This window comes from Daldinia caldariorum (assembly GCF_022478825.1).
Source record: "Daldinia caldariorum strain CBS 122874 unplaced genomic scaffold F4812scaffold_2, whole genome shotgun sequence".
Taxonomy (NCBI): Eukaryota; Fungi; Ascomycota; class Sordariomycetes; order Xylariales; family Hypoxylaceae; genus Daldinia; species Daldinia caldariorum.
In genome coordinates, this window is record NW_025953038.1 from 2,506,894 (window position 1) to 2,524,413 (window position 17,520).

At 45.4% G+C, this 17,520-nt stretch overlaps 2 protein-coding genes across 2 annotated transcripts; both read right to left on the minus strand.

Annotated features, from left to right (window-relative positions):
• Position 1: 1 nt before the first annotated feature.
• F4812DRAFT_415242 (fungal-specific transcription factor domain-containing protein) lies at positions 2 to 3,312 on the minus strand. The gene is made up of 2 exons (XM_047932960.1): positions 268 to 3,312; positions 2 to 195 (listed from the first exon to the last, which is right to left on the minus strand). Exon 1 carries the CDS (start codon positions 3,003 to 3,005, stop codon positions 693 to 695), a length of 2,313 nt encoding a protein of 770 aa, XP_047794049.1. The 5' UTR covers positions 3,006 to 3,312; the 3' UTR covers positions 2 to 195; positions 268 to 692.
• Positions 3,313 to 3,811: 499 nt separating this feature from the next.
• F4812DRAFT_190120 (DUF1212-domain-containing protein) lies at positions 3,812 to 6,865 on the minus strand. Its single transcript, XM_047930123.1, has 3 exons — positions 4,849 to 6,865; positions 4,251 to 4,786; positions 3,812 to 4,181 (listed from the first exon to the last, which is right to left on the minus strand). The coding sequence occupies exons 1-3, from the start codon at positions 6,569 to 6,571 to the stop codon at positions 4,026 to 4,028; spliced, it is 2,415 nt and encodes an 804-aa protein (XP_047794050.1). The 5' UTR covers positions 6,572 to 6,865; the 3' UTR covers positions 3,812 to 4,025.
• Between the last annotated feature and the right edge of the window lie 10,655 nt (positions 6,866 to 17,520).

Sequence of the window (17,520 nt, forward strand, 5' to 3'; positions counted from 1 at the left end):
CCTTCGGCATTCTAAAAGCAACCTGATGTCATTCATATTTAACTGCCGTCCAACCACTATCTCGGGTCGACTTTGGATTCAGGGGCTTGGCTTGGGCGATTAACTAATCCACATACATCAGCGCACTTCATTTATATGTAGTTCACAACTGCCTTCTCCTATATCTAATATCTGAAGAATTATTTCATATTCTCAGTAAGTGGTTACTACTTAAGTTAGGTACTTAGATTGGTAATTGCCGGGATCATTACTCACCGACCCTGTCAGTCAATCCATCATCGACCGCCGATCATCTTTGTCTTAAGTTGGATGGACGATTAATCAATTCATTCCGGCACTGAACAAACAGTTATATTGACAAACTTAGTGTATGTACCTATATTGGGTAAATAGGTAGATATAGGACTGGTTTAGGTAGGAGGTATATATGTATGCACATGAGATAAGCGCCATATAATTGATGCTCTATTACATGATTACACGACTGCTTTAGTTGACCATTCCCGACAACACCTCACCAATATCAAGGATTGGACTATACATAGGTAGGTACCCTAACCTAGGAGGTAGATACTTGATGTTTAAAACAAAAAATACATGGTTTTAAATGATATCATATCCATACGCCTGAAGCACCTTGCATCTTCATATAACCAAAATAAGGAGGGGAAATTTGTTGTCCGAGATACTTGTTATCCGTATATCCATTGGGCTCCAGGGTCGCTATTCATTGCCGGCCAAGATATCGTCCCAAAATCCCCGAAATCTTGATTGTCGAAAGTGAACGCCATATCGATAGACCCGGCTAACATGCCCTGCATAGGCAAACCGGCCCCGTCGTTATAACCCCAATCTCCGACTGCAGCCAGAGCTTCGGTAGGGTTATTATGAGCGAGTGCTTCGTCGTTTGCAGCCTCCCAACTGCTAGAACTTACAGGAGTCTCGTCTACGCTCGGCACTGATTCATGGTTCTCTTGTTGTGTCTGTTTGATAAGTATGTCGGCCTGCGCAATGACATCGCGCGTAATAGCAGCTGCACTAGCTGCAGTTTTGATGCTTCTTTTCCAGATATCAAAGACAGCTATGGCAAGATCGACAGCACTTCTCGCCTCTGGGGTTGTCGAGCTTTGCGGGTAGGCTATCACGTAGCCGATGAGTGACATGGCCGCGTTCCACTGCCACTGAGATGCCTCGTGCCAACCGGTAAGGATAGAGGTGGTTGAGAGTACTTGGTGCAAGATGCGCGTTAGTGCTATGGCATGGCGGGCGCAATCTGCAGCGATTTTGTCGGCTGTAGGAGTAGGCCCAGCCGTTGGAGCAAACCGGATAAAGGGGCGGAATAGGTTTATGCATAGGTTATGATACATGAGTTCTAATAAAAGGCGCTGCCGCTGGAGCCAGAGCGATGCGAATTGTTCGATTTCGAGAGGGGTGAAGTCGATGGAAAAGGGAACACCATCATTCAAGCGTTTAGTCTTAAGAGCATCGGGAACGGCCTTCACCCAGTCCTCTATGCGGTCTATGTAAGGTCCCAGAAACTCCGCATGAGACTCGATAATCTTTGGATTATTTCGCGCAGCCTGGTCATCGAAAACGCTGGTTGTGCCGACTTGTTTCTTATAGAAGGCCGTATAGGTTACTCGAATTATCCGGAATAGTTTCACGTTCTCGAGATTGAAGGTTAGCCATGTAGCGTCCTCTCCGAGCGGAGCAAACACGGAACCCGACAGTGTTGCACATTCCCGATCGTCGCCTGGGAGGCTACAGGTGGTATCGGAGTGGTCTAGTTGGAATGGACGGCCCAATTTCATGCTAATCTTGCTATCGAATACGTAGAGGGTCCACAACAAACGCTTCCGCATCTCTCGCTCCCGCTTTGGCATATCTTCGGGAGGTTCTAGGTGGAGGCCGAGCATGTAGGCTGTCCGCACGGCCAGCGTGCAGGTACTATCCGACATATTGGGGAAAGACGCCGAGCAGAGGTAAACAGATGACAATAGGTGGCACTGGAGTGTTAATATGGTAGGGTTTTCTAGGTCGTTAGTCAGCAATCTCTGGCAGCGCTGATAATACCACCGGCTGCCAGCGATAATATCGTTGATGTCATCCTCGAGGCCTGGCTGGAGTGCCGCGTTATAGTGCATGCATAAGGCGATGACTATGTCGACAAGCGCCGACGGCTTTCGTTCTCTGCCTGATGTCGTCCATAGGGATTGGTAATGTTCCTTGAATGTTCCCTCGTCTAGAACGAGAAGTGAGGTGTGGAGGGAATTCCAGAAGAGACTTATGAAATACTCTTCCTGTGTCGGGGTCAAATAGCTTCCTGTGATGGCGGGATCTCCTGGTGTCGTAGTAGCTGAATGAGTGCCTTGGCCCTTCGTCGAAGTCTGGCTTGTCCCGTCGAACTTCACCGGGTCTGGTAGCATGCGGTCGATGGGCCGGGTCTGTTGAAGAGAAGTATTTAAGAAAGTATTCATACGCCTAATAAAGTAAAATAGCGACGAAGCACCGTACCACGTTCCCTGCTGGGAGCGGGTAGTGGGAATATGGACTCCTTCCCTTGGCTTCTTTCCCTCTAGACTATTTCCATGTTCCCCTAAAGAATCAAAAGCTTCGGCTCCCTCGGAGCTAGAAGGTCCAGATGATGAATCAAGACTTGAGGGCGTCTCAGGCGTATTAAGCCCGGCGACAGACTTTGTAGCCTTACGTTCATTCTCAAGCTCTCGCTCTAACTCTCTCACGCGGTTTTCTAGACGCTCAATCTTTCGATAGGCATGAGGAAGTGTACGGACGGGTATCTCCCCTTGGCTACACTGGCCATTTCTCTTCCGGCAATTTGAACACGGAAGATGATTATCACATTTAATGCGATGTACACGGCACCAATCACATGCCCGAGCTACTTGACTCCGCTTCTGTCGAGGTTTGGGGGGTTGAGGTTCCGGAGTTAGCGGAGCGCTTGATTCGGTAGCACCAGCCGCCGTTCCAACGAATGTAGTGAACATTGACCGTCGGATTGGCTTTAAAAAAGACGTGTTTAAAATTTTTTATTAAAACTTTTTGATAGGGTGTGAGAGGATTGAACTTGGATGATGATGATAACACGGGCAGCCAGCCCACAAGGAACATTTGAACTAGGGGCGAATTTGAGGAGGCGGAACAAAACGAGGTGGAGGTAATTGATTTAGGTAAAGACGGTGGAGTCTGGGAAGTGGCAGTTATGGGCACTCAGCCACTAATGCTACGTAATATGTAATAATATGTAACCTAAAAGGTACTAGATTACCTAATATGAAACAAAAGGGGCCAATATTTAACCGTGGTCATAACAGCTGAGGTTGTAAGTTGGTTTTACCTATTTATTTAGGTAATTAAAGTACCCGTGGAAAAATAGATCACGGGAATTTCACGTGATACCTCGGGTCTGAAGCATTTCTCGAAGATTATGGCTTGAATCGAGATCTCCATCATGGAAAAAAAAGACAGGAGTTGTTTTCTGCTGCTATTGCTGACGCAGCTACAATTTATTTCCCTTCCCCTATAATATATACATCTCTTAAGAAGAGAATAGGTAACTACCTGGTAATTTACGAGTGAATTCGGACATGACGAAAGTCAATTACGTTGTGCAGCTTTTGAGTTGAAATATAAGCGACAAGCGTCGTACTTCAGCCTTTCCAACTTTTCTGACGCAGCCTTTCTTCATGTTCGATATTACAACAGAAGAGCATTGACGCCGTCGCATATGCCGATACCTCATATCACATATCAAAAAGAAAAAAAAACTCCTCCAAAGTGCCGCCCTACCAACCCCGGCCGCGAGGCTAATTCCTCCGCAATACCTCTATATTATACATTTATATGCTGCTGTCCATAACACCATCTAGGTTTATCCTCTATAAGCCGACGGATTTTTGAAACTCAATGCTCGCTTGCTGAATCGAATAAAATGTTTTTTTTTTTCTCCCACGCTCAAACGCCGAACTCGAAATTTGGAAACACAAAAGGACAAACATTGCACAGCCTTAGAGGGTCCATAAACCACTCCGGCGTTTGCCTAATGGGTAGACGATAAGTGCGCTTAAGAAAAGGCCTACAGTAATGCCAATGGCTATTTGAATCATCGAAGCAGCGACATTGAACACTATTGTATCTAGAGGCTGGCCTTGCGCGATTGTGATCTAGTCGGGGGTATTAGTTAATGACCTGCAAAAACAAAAAGCAGGTTGAAGGTATATGTTAAAACTCACAGTACTAGTCCCGTTCACTGGTTCAGAAGAGTTGTTCAATTCGTTTGCGGTGCTCAGTCCGCTTAAAAGGCTTCCTGTCGCCGCCAAGCCACTGGGTACCTGTACGAAGATAGCGGGCAAAAGAGCTGCTGCTGCTACTCCATGCCTTAGTCGTGAATATAGGTTTGCAAGGACACCGACGGTGAAGGCGCCTAACGTGTTGGCTATTTGGGGACTGGCTGCAAATTTGGGACTGCTGAAGAAGTTGACAATATATCCGGCAAAAGCAATAACTACCATAACAGGCATCTGCTTCCATTTTGCCTGGTTGACGAAAGCAAGACACAAAGTAAAGAGTGGCACAAAGAAAAATCGGTAGTAGGTAGGTATCGGGTTTGCGCAGGTTGTTGCCGAAGTGGCCTTGGGATCCATCAAACCGTAAAGTGCGGTTCCGACAGTGATGCCAAAACCAAGGAACAACGAATAAATAATGGCATAAACCATACGAATGGAGCCAGGTACCAGAGCCCGGGATTGAAGCTCGAGAGCAGAACACACTATAGAGCCGGTTAGTGATTTGCAAGCTCAGGAGAGCACCGAAGTTATATTAGGTACTTACAGACAAACCATCCAGGGAGAATCAATGCAATGGAACTCTGAGCCAGGGACGAGAAGCAGAACAGCTTTCCACCCGCAATACTACCGAATGCTCTGCTCAGAAAACTAGTTAATACGGCCGCAGATATCTCGAAGACGTTATTGTATAGATCGGACCGAGGCGCGACGATAATCTGCAGAGTACCAACGAGGCAACCCAAGAAAAAGCAGATAGGGAGATCGATCAATTGTCCTTCAAAAGCAAACGGAGCGACTGATGCACTCGCTAGACCGAATACTAGGACTCTAAGCCACGGGTGAAATTTATCCTTGGTGTCCATGACTTTCGTTAAGGATTCAATAGCCTCATCCAGGTCAATCTTGTCGTGGAGAACCAGCTTGTATATCTCATGAACATCTCTGAGTTTTCCAAGATCAATTCCCTGATTAGTCCGAACAATTTTTACTTCAGTGGTATGGGTCGAGCGGTCATCGAAGGATATGATCATACAGCCGGGAAGGTAAAGGAATTGTCCATCGATCTCAAGCACCCTAGCCGTCATCCGCAAATACTCCTCGAGACGGTGAGTCGGGGCTCCGTATAACATGAGTGCCTTACACATCTTAATGATGTACTTTTGTCGAGTCAGCGTCTCCGCGATATGCAACGTGATCCGAATCTCGTCTTCCATCCGTGGTCGGCCAAAACTCAATATCCGTCCACTCGGGCTGCGCCGGTGCTTGGGTCGCTTCGGCTTTGCGGTGCTCGCTCCAGGTCCGCTAACCCCAGCACTAGCGAGACGTGCAGATGCTTCGACCAAATTGGCCAGAGTATCCTGAGAGCGGTTCTTTTCATACCATTTCCGTCGGTTAGGTGTAGTAGCACCAGAAGAGCCCGGTGTGGTAAATTCACTACCATGCTCGGACTTCCGGCTCGGTGGATAATTATTGGACTGGCCAGAATCGGCAGGTTTATACAACTTTAAGAGATTGGACAGGACACTGGGACGATATTCCGTCGGTGGCGCTACGTATAGCTCATGTTTCGGCCCATCGATCGGCGTGTTCTGGCCGGAGCTCAAAGCGGTACTGGCGGTTGCCGGCTGATATCCATGGTTATTCCTTCGTGTGTGCGAACGCACAAGGTTGTACGCTTCTTTCTTCACGGACCGATGCTCCTCGGAGGTACTCTTGTGTGCTTCACCATTGGAAATATCCGCGGTATTCATAGGGTAGTCATCCAAAACCATACTAGAAAATCCAGAGGGTATATCACCGACACCACCGTTATTCACCGTTTCGGCATCCGAATCCAGAGAGGTTCTTGTCGACCCTGGGGCGGATTGCGAGCCTAGTAAGGTGGCGGCGATTTGCTGGGCACGCTCCTGTGCCGCGTGGGCCGACATCACTTTCTCGGAATCAGGATCATCGTCGTCGATAGACTCGGGCATACTAGTCACCGAGTTATAGGAATTCCCGCGCAAAACCGAAGGCCTAGGCCGCGGAGGTAAGGATAAGACATCATTGCGGGATTGCGTCGCCGAGACACCAGATAAATCAAAAAAAGATGGTGGTTCGACTCCGGCGACACTATTAAAGCGTACTCGACCTTTTTCTTTTCTCGTTCCTACATTGATAGAGTTGATGGCATTGAGGTCGGGCGACGCTGGACTCCGAGGCTCCTCAGCGGGAGGAGTCGAGGTCGCACTGGCATCATTGGGAGGTGTCCCAGGGGTTTTGTCCATGCCGAGGGAATTAGTGGCTCTAAAAAACGTGGAAAACTAACGAGGGACCAGGCGTAGAAAGGAGGTAAACAAGATTTAATCAGACAATGCAGAACGTTATCCGATATATGTTGCGGGGGAATACGGTTGGCAGCCCTAGAGAAACTCTACGTTTTATTTGGGGCGAAATAATGGGAAAAAGTATGGTAGAGGTAGGTATGGTTAAAAATAAAAAGGTAGGGTAAAAAGCAGCTAAGGTCGGTATGTCGTTTAGCAAAGTTAGAAATAGGGTTGGTGAAATTTGCAAACCCGATGCAAGACCCTAGCTATACAATAGGAAAGGTCCTATACACAATGGGTGAAGAGAAGCGAATGATAAAGTATTATCAAAGGATAAGTCGAGCCATTATTGGGAGGTTACAACAAAAGGGTTCGTAATTGTCCAAGACGTCTGTCTTTACGCTGAACAGAACAAAACGAAACCACGAGAAGGACGGTCCAGAATTTAATAAACTGGGGACAAGCTCCAGACCCGATACAGATCTTCAAAGCTCGGGGATGGCTCGTTACTCAAACTAGTATCGTGACGCGCAACTAGTATATTGTGTGTATGTACGTATGTACTGTACAATACAATGCGGTAATGCACAATTCAAGATATATACGAATGTATATACGGAAGCGGATATTATCCACATCAGTGCAAATGGCGACAACCAGGTGGGCCACATCTGACATAGATACACACCCAACACCAGACGAGGAGGGATTATGAAGGCCAGGAAGGGGTGATAACGGGCCGATGTAAGTAAGATGCCTGCTGTTTTGTTCAGCAGAGTTTGGATTAACATTCGCTTGGGATTGGATGTCGACAGAACTACCGACAGACGGGCTTCATATGGATAACGTTCAATGAACAACGAGAAGAGCAAGGTTGCCCATCAAGTGCGACCCTTCAGTGGCTAGCTAGAGAGAAGCCAGCGCCAGCCAAGGAGTCGGAAGGGCGACGCCTAGCAACAACCTAGCGACACAACCCCCCTTCCATTTTTCTTATCTCGTTGGGGGGGACTCCACCGTCCACCGTTTACCGTTCGAAGACGGTTAGAAGGGGGAAGAAGGAAATTTTTAGAAGGGGAGGAGAAAGAAAAAAAAAAAAAAAAAAAAGGACCAGGCGTTTATGGGCGATCCAGACCTCAATCAAGAGAGGGACCCAACGTCAGGTTGGGTGGAGCGGCAAGGAATACTAATGGCTCGTAATGTTGTGTCTTGACTCCTGACGTCGATGTTGGTACCGTTTATGTACAATACAGTAGAACCAAGGAGTAATCAGTCCAGGCAGTGGTTTAAAAAAAGAATTAAAAAATTTATATAATAAAAAAGAAAACGAAAAATAAAAATAAAAAAATAAAATACGGTATAGCAAAGTGGGACAGGATGATGATGTTGTAAGAACTGAAATGCACGGATTGTTGTGTTTCCCGGCTTCCATGCATTTACCATCAGTCAATCATCTTGTCATCTCGTCACCCTGGACATCTTGGACATCTTAACTGCGATGTGGATCAGTGGATCACTTCTGCTTCTGTTTCTGTTTCCCTTTTTAAAGTAAGCCAAGCATGAGCTGGTGCCCGGCACGTTTATACATACGGATTGGCCGATCCATCCTGTATGTATATAGATTAAGAATAGACAACCGCCCGGTAGTGAAACAGGGCACGGCAGAGCCGCAGGGGCAGCGTTCTGCACAGAGCTGCAGAGGTGCAAAAGGTGCAGAAGGGGGAGGGGGAATTTGAAATTTTGCTTGTCAATTTCACATGCGCGGGATGGTGCTTCAAATGCCCTTTTTGGATGATTGGAGCGGTTCATGATTCGTGGGCGCCACCATAAGAGCCATAATGGGAAATATCGCAAGATGGAAAGGAAGAGGGAAAAAAAAAAAAACTGTATGACGCCTGCGGCTGTCAACGGCTCCAGCGGTATGTTTTTTTTTTTTTTTTTTTTTTTTTACACTACTACCTCAATCCCGCTTGCCAAGTCCGATTTCGTGTCTTCCATTATGAATTTGCCAGCTGCGCTTAATAACAAAGATTTTTAATACGTGTGTGTGAATTTGAGTCTGTGTGTGAGAAAGAGAGACAAGGTGTTTCTTCTTTCCTTTCTCCTTTTTCTTTTATTTTCCATGCTAGTTACTTCCTTTAGCCCACAACTAAAAAAAAAACCGGAATACTACATCAGGATTAGCGGTAGATTAGTGCTGATCATCCTCTAAGAGCATACATGGAGAGACCCAATTATTTTCCCATAGGCTCTTAAAAAGTTGACAAGATAAGGAATACATGAATAATACATAGAGATACGTACTATAGATACCATGCACGCACTATAGGTAGTGTACTTTTTCCCTGTTCACTAGTAAATCTATAGTGTAATATGTAGTGCAATAGATCAGGTCAGGGTACCTACCATGTAAATGTAGCAATGTTACCTAGTAGTCTTGCTAAGGTACTTACTATGTAAGGTAACGTCCATATCTCCTAGCTGATCGCTGATAAGGATATCCAGTTTTGTTTATAGCGTCAATTGACGCTCGATGATATCACACCAAGAAACTCATTCCAAACAAATTCCCCCTTCCCCAACTTACCATCCTACACCATCCTACATTACATAGTACCTATGTTACCATCTACGACACCAGTCCCATACCCGTCTTTCCTTACTCGTATTCCGTGATCGTAACTCAAATACGTCTCATACATCTCATACAACACTTGCAACTTACATAGCCGGTTAAGCATACCTTAGGTACCTACTTAGGTAGACAGCTACCTAAGGTACGCGACGCAAGTGATTGATCTCCTCTCCGTGTGGTTGTATACAGCTCTCTCGATCATACGGATATGACAAACATTTATTCGGCCTGTGCAACCTTAGCAGCCCATCGTGGTGATACTGAGGTCTGATCATTTCCCTACAGGTCTTAGGTCGTGGAAGCGATATATTAGACAGATAGATCACCTTAACCTTGCCTATACATATACTATACACATTATACATTCTATACAATGTATACAATGTATAGAATTACATTGTAATCGTATACCATGTATAACACATTGATCTACACTTCGTTCCATACTTGGTACATGTCTTCGATATCCCGTACAATACCTAGGTACCTACCTAGCTAGGTAATATCACAACACCCGGTTCCGCGACCACCCCTTGTGTTCCGGCAACCTGCGATGTCAATCAGCCGCGACCTCTGCATAACATCGTGTGCTATAGAGATGATTTGAGCTAATCCCTGTCATCGTGCATAATCGGCTTGCGCCGCCCACTCGGTCGACGCCAATCGAGTCAATGCCACACCGCGGCCGATCACTACCGACGGATGTAGCTCAACAGCTTGATCCGGAGCTTCACAACATTGCTCAATCGGCGCTACGTCTGTAGTGTAGTCCTGATGCGATCGTTTTCTGGAGACTGGGGAGACTGGAGAGACTGGAGTAAAACCTTAGGATTTCTTTGTGTTGTTACCAACCTGGCAACCCGCCTCGGCCACCTCACCGAGTCCCATCATCTTATCTATAGTCCAGCCACCTTTAACCTCCTAGCATAAGCATCTTGCTGCGTCTGTGCGGACTGGGCAAACTCCACCGTCTGGACCTCGTGGGCCCTGCTTCCGAGTCAGACTTGTTGGTGTCTCGCGTTACTGTTTTTAGACCCGTAACCGGATCAGCTCGCAACCTACACTAGGCGTTTAGACTACTGACTAGGATCTTGCCCAACGGCGCAAGGGTAGCTTCAACTATCAATCTTGGGCCGAAATCTCGTCAGGTCTGGCAAAGCCGATGGGAAAGAAAAAAAAAGAAAAAAAAAAGGCGTGGCCCGATTGACCATATCTCATCAAATCTCGTCGGAACCTATGGTATTGCCACATCACCAGCACTCCGTTATTGCTTAGTTCCTCACCTCTTCTCGCCCCTGTCCTGTCCTGTCCCTCCAATTTGAGGAAATTGGTATAATATGCGAGAGCACGCTTGCTGTAGAGCTTCGTCTCCGCCGCACCCACTATCTTATTAACGGATAAGGTGCCCAAGCGTACACACCAATATTTCTTTTGCTGGCATTGATACATCCCCATTGGATGAACCTTTCCGTAAGGAAGGACGTCTCCTTCATGCTTTTTTTTCTTCCAAAACGACTCTGAGAACGTCCACTGTCCAGCGATCCCGGTTGGCCGTGGTCCCATCACGGGTATATGTGGCTATCTTAGATAGTTAAAACTCAGGTTGCTAATCCACGAGGTCATACACGTAGGATGTGTCAATACCTTCGCAAGCCACTTTCCACGACACAGCATACTACTGGCCCCCAAGCTGTAGGACTCCACCCGACGAGACCGGACAGGACTTAACAGGGGGCGCGTTTCGACATTGGTGCGGCCTGCGCGAATGCTGAGTGTCCAAAGCCAGCTATCGCAATATTTGCCAGTACCGTTGCAGATGATGGCTCGACAGCCAGAATAGTTGAAGGAGCGACACTTTCCGATAGTTTTAGACGAGAATATTCTAACACTTCGAGGATCGACAACGCGCAGTGTTTGGGCAATGCATACCAGGTAGGTAGGTTAGGTAGTTATTTACCTGCTATGGTGCCGGATTTAGGAATGAAGTTGAGTGACGAAACGTAGCAACGTGGTAACCCAGGGTGTACGAGTACGGCACACGAAAAGCACCCCTCCCTAGCAGAAATCCTACTTAGGCACTCTGCAAGTCATTCTTGGCTTTTATGGCAAATGCAATTCCCGGCGAGAAGTTTTCTGCGAATCGTAATATACGATTGCCGTACCTAATTCGCACCGCGAAGCGAATATTGCTAGCAATACCACCAGAATTGACATGAAACCTACCTACCTAGGTAGGTAGGTATGCTCAACGTTACTCTACCGAGACGAAATGACGAGCCCGTCCACCAAGCGAAATGGGAAACTGGATGCGGTGCCTGTCATCGTGGTAATTCTACGAGTATCTCTATGTGAGATCATTCTTGCCACCTATATCGTAGCTTGCTACTACTCCCTTCTTCAGTGCTCCTGGGCGTATGAGGTAGGTTGTCAAATAATAGATTGGTTGTACAATACAGGTCCATATTGCTAGTTCCTAAATCGCACAAAGCGAGGGTCACAAAACATTGGTCCTGCTTCCGGACGTGTGCCTCGGGGTTCTTTACGGGGCCAAGTTGATCGGAAGTAGTCGCAGTCGTAGGGAAGCAACCCTATGTAGCAACCAGTACCATATAACTATTAACCGGGGTTATAAAGCCACAGAACCAAGGATATCCGCGGAGTAGATGGGCTATAGAACGAAGACTATAGATAAGAAGAACAACTCCGGTCAACACGAGGATAGCGAAGAGAATAATACACTCTCATTATGACAGAAAACTCACTGCGCTCTCTCTGTTGTGTCACTGCCACTTCACACAAATAAACGAGTCGTGGATAAGATGAGTCAATGCTCCTAAGAGCTATAGATGGGCCTAGACTGCCGGGTGCTACCTTTTATTCTTGCGAGATTTGAGGGGCTTTGGGTGGTAGCCATGAACAAGTAATGGAGATAAGCACATGATTTTCTGTTTTGGACATAATGGGAATCACTTAAAATTTTTAATATGGGCATATAGAATGTCCATTGGCACAGACATAGAGATTTGCTATTGGAATCTGCGTTTCGCCTTCCAGTCTCGCCAATAGTATGGTTAACCCCTCCCATATGGTTACCAACACACGAATCTTATAGATCGGATTGCTTACATGGAGTGCGGTAGTCGGTATTTCGAATCTAGAAATGCGACGGTGACATATCTTCATGATACTAGCGTAACCCTCGCAAATTATAGAAGGGTAAAATTCTACGCGCCAATTTAGAACGAAGACATGTACGTTAGTAGGTAGGTTAGTTTATGGGAGAGCCTGGCTCTCCTGACACTGGATCTCTTGGATGCCCAATCCTACGTCGGTGGTGAGATGCTTCGACCAGAGCTTTAAGTCGGAGTTCCTAATCTAATGCACGAGTTCAAATTCCCGGACTAAAGTCTTACATCTCACATGGCTCTTACGATCAATCCAACTGGGATATAGGTACCTATGTAAGCTTTTCCTATCAACTAGACAGATAATCTACGACCACGGGTCCAGGACGTGACTAGACCACCAACCGATGGTAGAAGTAGTTGAAATTTTACGGTAAATGTGGTAAATTCGGCGATCGTCTTAGTCCATTCCCTCAGGACAAATGAAATCAAGAAGACTCGAGGAACGGTTGTTCTAACCCATATCAATTGATCGCCATAGCCAGGAAGTCGAACGGTATAGGTCGCTCTCTATCTTAAAAACTATATTTGGAACATTACGTTGGTAAGAACCGAAAGGGGGAGATTACGAGATGTGGATTGAGCGAGAACTGATCCAAGCTGTAAGCCTCAGGGGGGAGAGCTATCAAGGCCGTCCCTTGCTTGTTCTTCCTAATTCAACCCCATCAAATAAGGTATGAAGAGTTTTTCAGGGCAGTTGTCGAAGTGCTGCAGCTTCTGATACCTAAGGTACCCAAGTAGTAATATAGTCAAGTCACTCCAAGAGAGCATATTAGCTGACATATAACACTCTGCAAACCAAGAGTTTTAGCAGCCAATTTCGCTCAGCTACCAAAAGCCTAATTGAACCACTCTAGGCCAAAGGCTAGGTAAATATATGGTTCGAAATTGGAGGTAGATTGAAATAGATGGTAAATCGATTCTTTTGAATGGTCCCGCTAACTACCTAACACTGGACCTGTCCGTTTCTCCAACAAGTGTAACGGATCTTGTGATTGAGTAGATACGGTACTCCAAGTGCAACTGACACGGACATAGCATTCCTAAGGAGGGATTATTGATAGGCGTCCAAGAGCTCTTAATTGGCCGATTAAAAGGTCGAGAAGATAAATAGGCGCTCCTGTTGTATGACAAATCCTCTACTGTGGAAAGTGTGCTCATTACTGTGTATTCTCTTCTCCCCTTTACCAATATTCCATTGAGCTAGATAAATAGCACTTTTCGGCGGAAAAGAGAATATGATACGATAAGTAAAATTCACTTTTATCCATAGTATTTATTTTTTACAAAGGACTATCTAGAGACTAGACGGGGTGCCTTCTTTTTGCCCCTAAGGGATAGGCAAAGTTTAACTTGTGAACGCCCTTTCACGCCGAAGTCCCTATGTTTATATAATCATCTTGCGATGTGTTACAGATTAACTAAATCCCATTGCACCGCTTAACGGATAACTAGGTAGTTGGCACTCAGAAGCTACTGAGAGGTATTCCGAGTGGGCGGATAGCATATCACAACAGGCAAGTGTCGTTTCAATAACTGCGTAGGCTAGTTGCTTGTACCTATCCAAAAATCTGCTACGTTTCATATAATTGGATGATTCCAGTCATTCGTTATAATTCATCGAGTGCTACGAATATCACGATGTTGTCTATTATAAAAGTGTATCTATAGGACTGCTCCTTGCTGGATGAGTCTTCCCAGAGAGCTATCTGGGTGTCTTAGCACATCTAAGATAGGTTTGTAGCCCCTTTCTGGGGATGTGTAAAATGCGGAGCTTAATTATTAGATAAGGAAAAAACAATTTCCCTCTCAATGTGAGGCTATGACACGTATCCTGCCTATATACTTGCTTGATTGGAGCTAAAATACCTAGTTGTCGAACTCTTAGCCTCTAAGATAGATGATAGCCTAGGGGCTCGATTATCACAGGACCTACATTTGCGAAATTCGTACACCTTGAGATTGTTGCTGTTGGGAGTTAACCGGTATGATTTTTCACTACTAACGCTTAGAAAGACTTATTCTCAAGCTTATGTAGGTATCCAGACGTTGTCACGTCGCAGAGCATGAGGTAGGAAAACAACTTCGTTGCTCCGCAAGGAGCTCTAACTACGATAGCTCTGAAGCCAAAGCTATATATAAGACAACTCCTTGGGAACTAAGGAGTCTCAAGTGAGACTCCCGACAGACGTTTGATAGCTTATTCTTGGTCACTCTCTCTGATACAGGAATAAGGTCCTTCGTAACTCAACGACAACTTCAGGATCTAATATAAAGTGGCTAAGGGTATCATCTTCAAGGTTTCCTCATAAGGCATCAACACATATAACATTTATGATTGTGCCATGTTGGATAGGTAGTTGTCACTCACAGCACGCTTTATTTTATAATCTAGTTCCCGAAACATGACATAAGTTATTAAGAAGAATGCGACTACCTCCTCATAGAACATTAAACATTTAGCAATCATGGTATATTATAATCAGATATAAGAGCTCTTTCACTGCTACTTGGTTCCCCTGCTATGTCTACACGTAACGGAGTCTTACATATGTTGGATTTTACGAATCAATCGCTGGCGTTCACAGCTTTTAATCATTGTAACTATTATAATATAAACAACTAATGGCTGGTGCTTTCACGGTACTGTCAGTGAGGCCTTATAGGTGGAGATAGTAGCGCCAAACCCTCGACCTAATATTGTTACACCTTTTGGTCCCTAGTGTACCTAGCTATCTTCCACAACCCTTCCAAACCCTTAGACCAGGTCACTGATATAGCCGAGAACGCTGATACTAATGCCATCTAGGCGGAAGAAAAGGTATTACCCGCTACGGACTTCATAGCTGATATTGCATCACTAGCTAGCGACCGGAGAACAGGTGGTCATGCCGCCGGTACACTCGATATTGGACCGGGTATGGTCTGGTACCCATCACTTTGCTTTCATCAGGATATTTGTTCATCTATGTCAGGTAGATAAGTATATTCGTATATGCCTGTTAGCCTAATGCTCTCTTCAGCCCTAGGCTCCTCGAGGTGAGGTGTCTAGGAAGACCTAATTGGGAAACTTGAGTAGCAGTGGAGTACGTGGTATGATCAATCCAGAAACTATATAGGAAACGTGAAGCTATGGCTCTACATTTACCTAACTATCACTATGTCGTCGTCATTAGTAGGTATATGGGAGTATGATTAGTTTTATAAAGATGTTATAGATACAAGGGTACGTGGAGATAGCTATCGAACTACTGCCCCTCGTAAAAGGTAGAACGATGTTAACTCGAGGAATTATTGTTTTATCCGTATATATAAGGGCACAACACGGACAGTGACGAGACAAGACCTTAGTATGTGTAACAGTACGTCGATTGGAGTGATCAGCGTTCTAGATGCTTTAGACGGATCACCCTATAATATAGACACAATAGCTGAGTACTTTAAGAGGTAGGTACCTACCTACTTAACCTAAAGCAATATTGAAAACCTGCTTTGGTGTAGCTTGACATGTGACAGTTACACAGTTATTGCCTGTCGTCTCTTTCGAAATTGATATCGATTGTAATTTATTACTTTGTACTAATCCCTTTTCACGAATTCCGCGTGGTACCAAAAGCCACTAGGTGCTGTAATATATTAAGTGTACATTTATAATATATTTATTGTCATTGCCTATTAAGGCTGAAAGGGGCATGGAAGATGAATGACCATTGGCTTAAAGAGATACACAAATTTCCGCTGCTTTTATATGTTACTCAGTTGCCCTGCTTCGAGAATTGATAATGAATTTTACTTCAAGTAGACGCAAAGCCATACGTCCACCTGGCAATTACTGCTAACGTACCTAACACACTTAATATATTGCGCCTAAGATGTATCGATTACTGTACCGAGGACCCTTTATCTGCGTCTGGAAACAACCGGAAGGGCTTGATACGCCAATTAACTAATTCATGCCAATATAATAGATTTAGCCTTCAGCGGTTTCGCTAGGGCCCGGTACGACTCTTTTCGTAATTACTGTACCGGGGTAGTAATAGCTAGATAATTCTTCAGCTGACAATAGACGAGAGGTAGATATCACGTGTGAGAGCTGACTAGAACGTCACGCAACTACGAGAGAATGCCATGACTTCTTATCCGTTAGTTTACCAGCTATTGTCACTAGGGCAATACTGAATACGTACCATGTAAAAACTATTGCTTCCACTGGATCTTGAATAGTATCGCATTGACTCTCGATTAAGTTGAATGTAGTTATCCATGTATGCGTGGGACAAACCTCGAAGTACGAAGACGGCTAAGTTGACTTATAAGGATTCGGATAGCGGGGAAGGGATTTCACAGTTGGAAGGATTAGAAGATACGGAAGAAACTCCTGCGGGGAATACCGGAAAGCTACCTAGGGTGTCGACGGATGAAGGGATATAGACGCGCAATTCATCGGTTTAAAGTCTAGAGAAGCATGTCGACAAGAGGTAAATCTAACACCTTAATGTGGGTGCCCTGGACCGATATACAACCTGGAGAGGTACTCGTTGGCTTCGGATGCAGAGAAGAGTAGGTTAATCAAGTAGGAACACCGCCGTATATAGATTCATAGTGGTTGAGCCTTGGATATATAGGTCTAAATAATTGCCGAAAGGAATGGTCCGTTGGTTCGGGTCGCCTAAGCTGAAGAGCTCGCCTTGGAGGGCAGGACGGTTGAGCTACGCCAGCCATATAGAGACGGATCACGTGGCACAAGGATGAATCCAAGGTATTTACTTATTGAGGGTGTGTAGCCATGTGCTCGGATCGCATGCTAGACCCGTCTGGTATCTAGTGTTAGGCGAATGCAACCGAAGCCAGGGGTAAACCAAGATCTGAAGCAGGCTAGCGAGGTAGACCTGACTGGTATGAAAACAGCTGAGGTTTGTTGACATTTGGAAATTATCGCTACCTAGGTTATTAAGCATCTCATCAGCGTCCAGGCTTAGCTGAATAGAATGAGCAGCATGTGCTAGGGGTAGATAGGTAGACAGCTAAGGCTTTCAAGAGAAAGCTACCGAGCACAATGTCATATGCTAACAGCCAATTCAATTTTATTACTA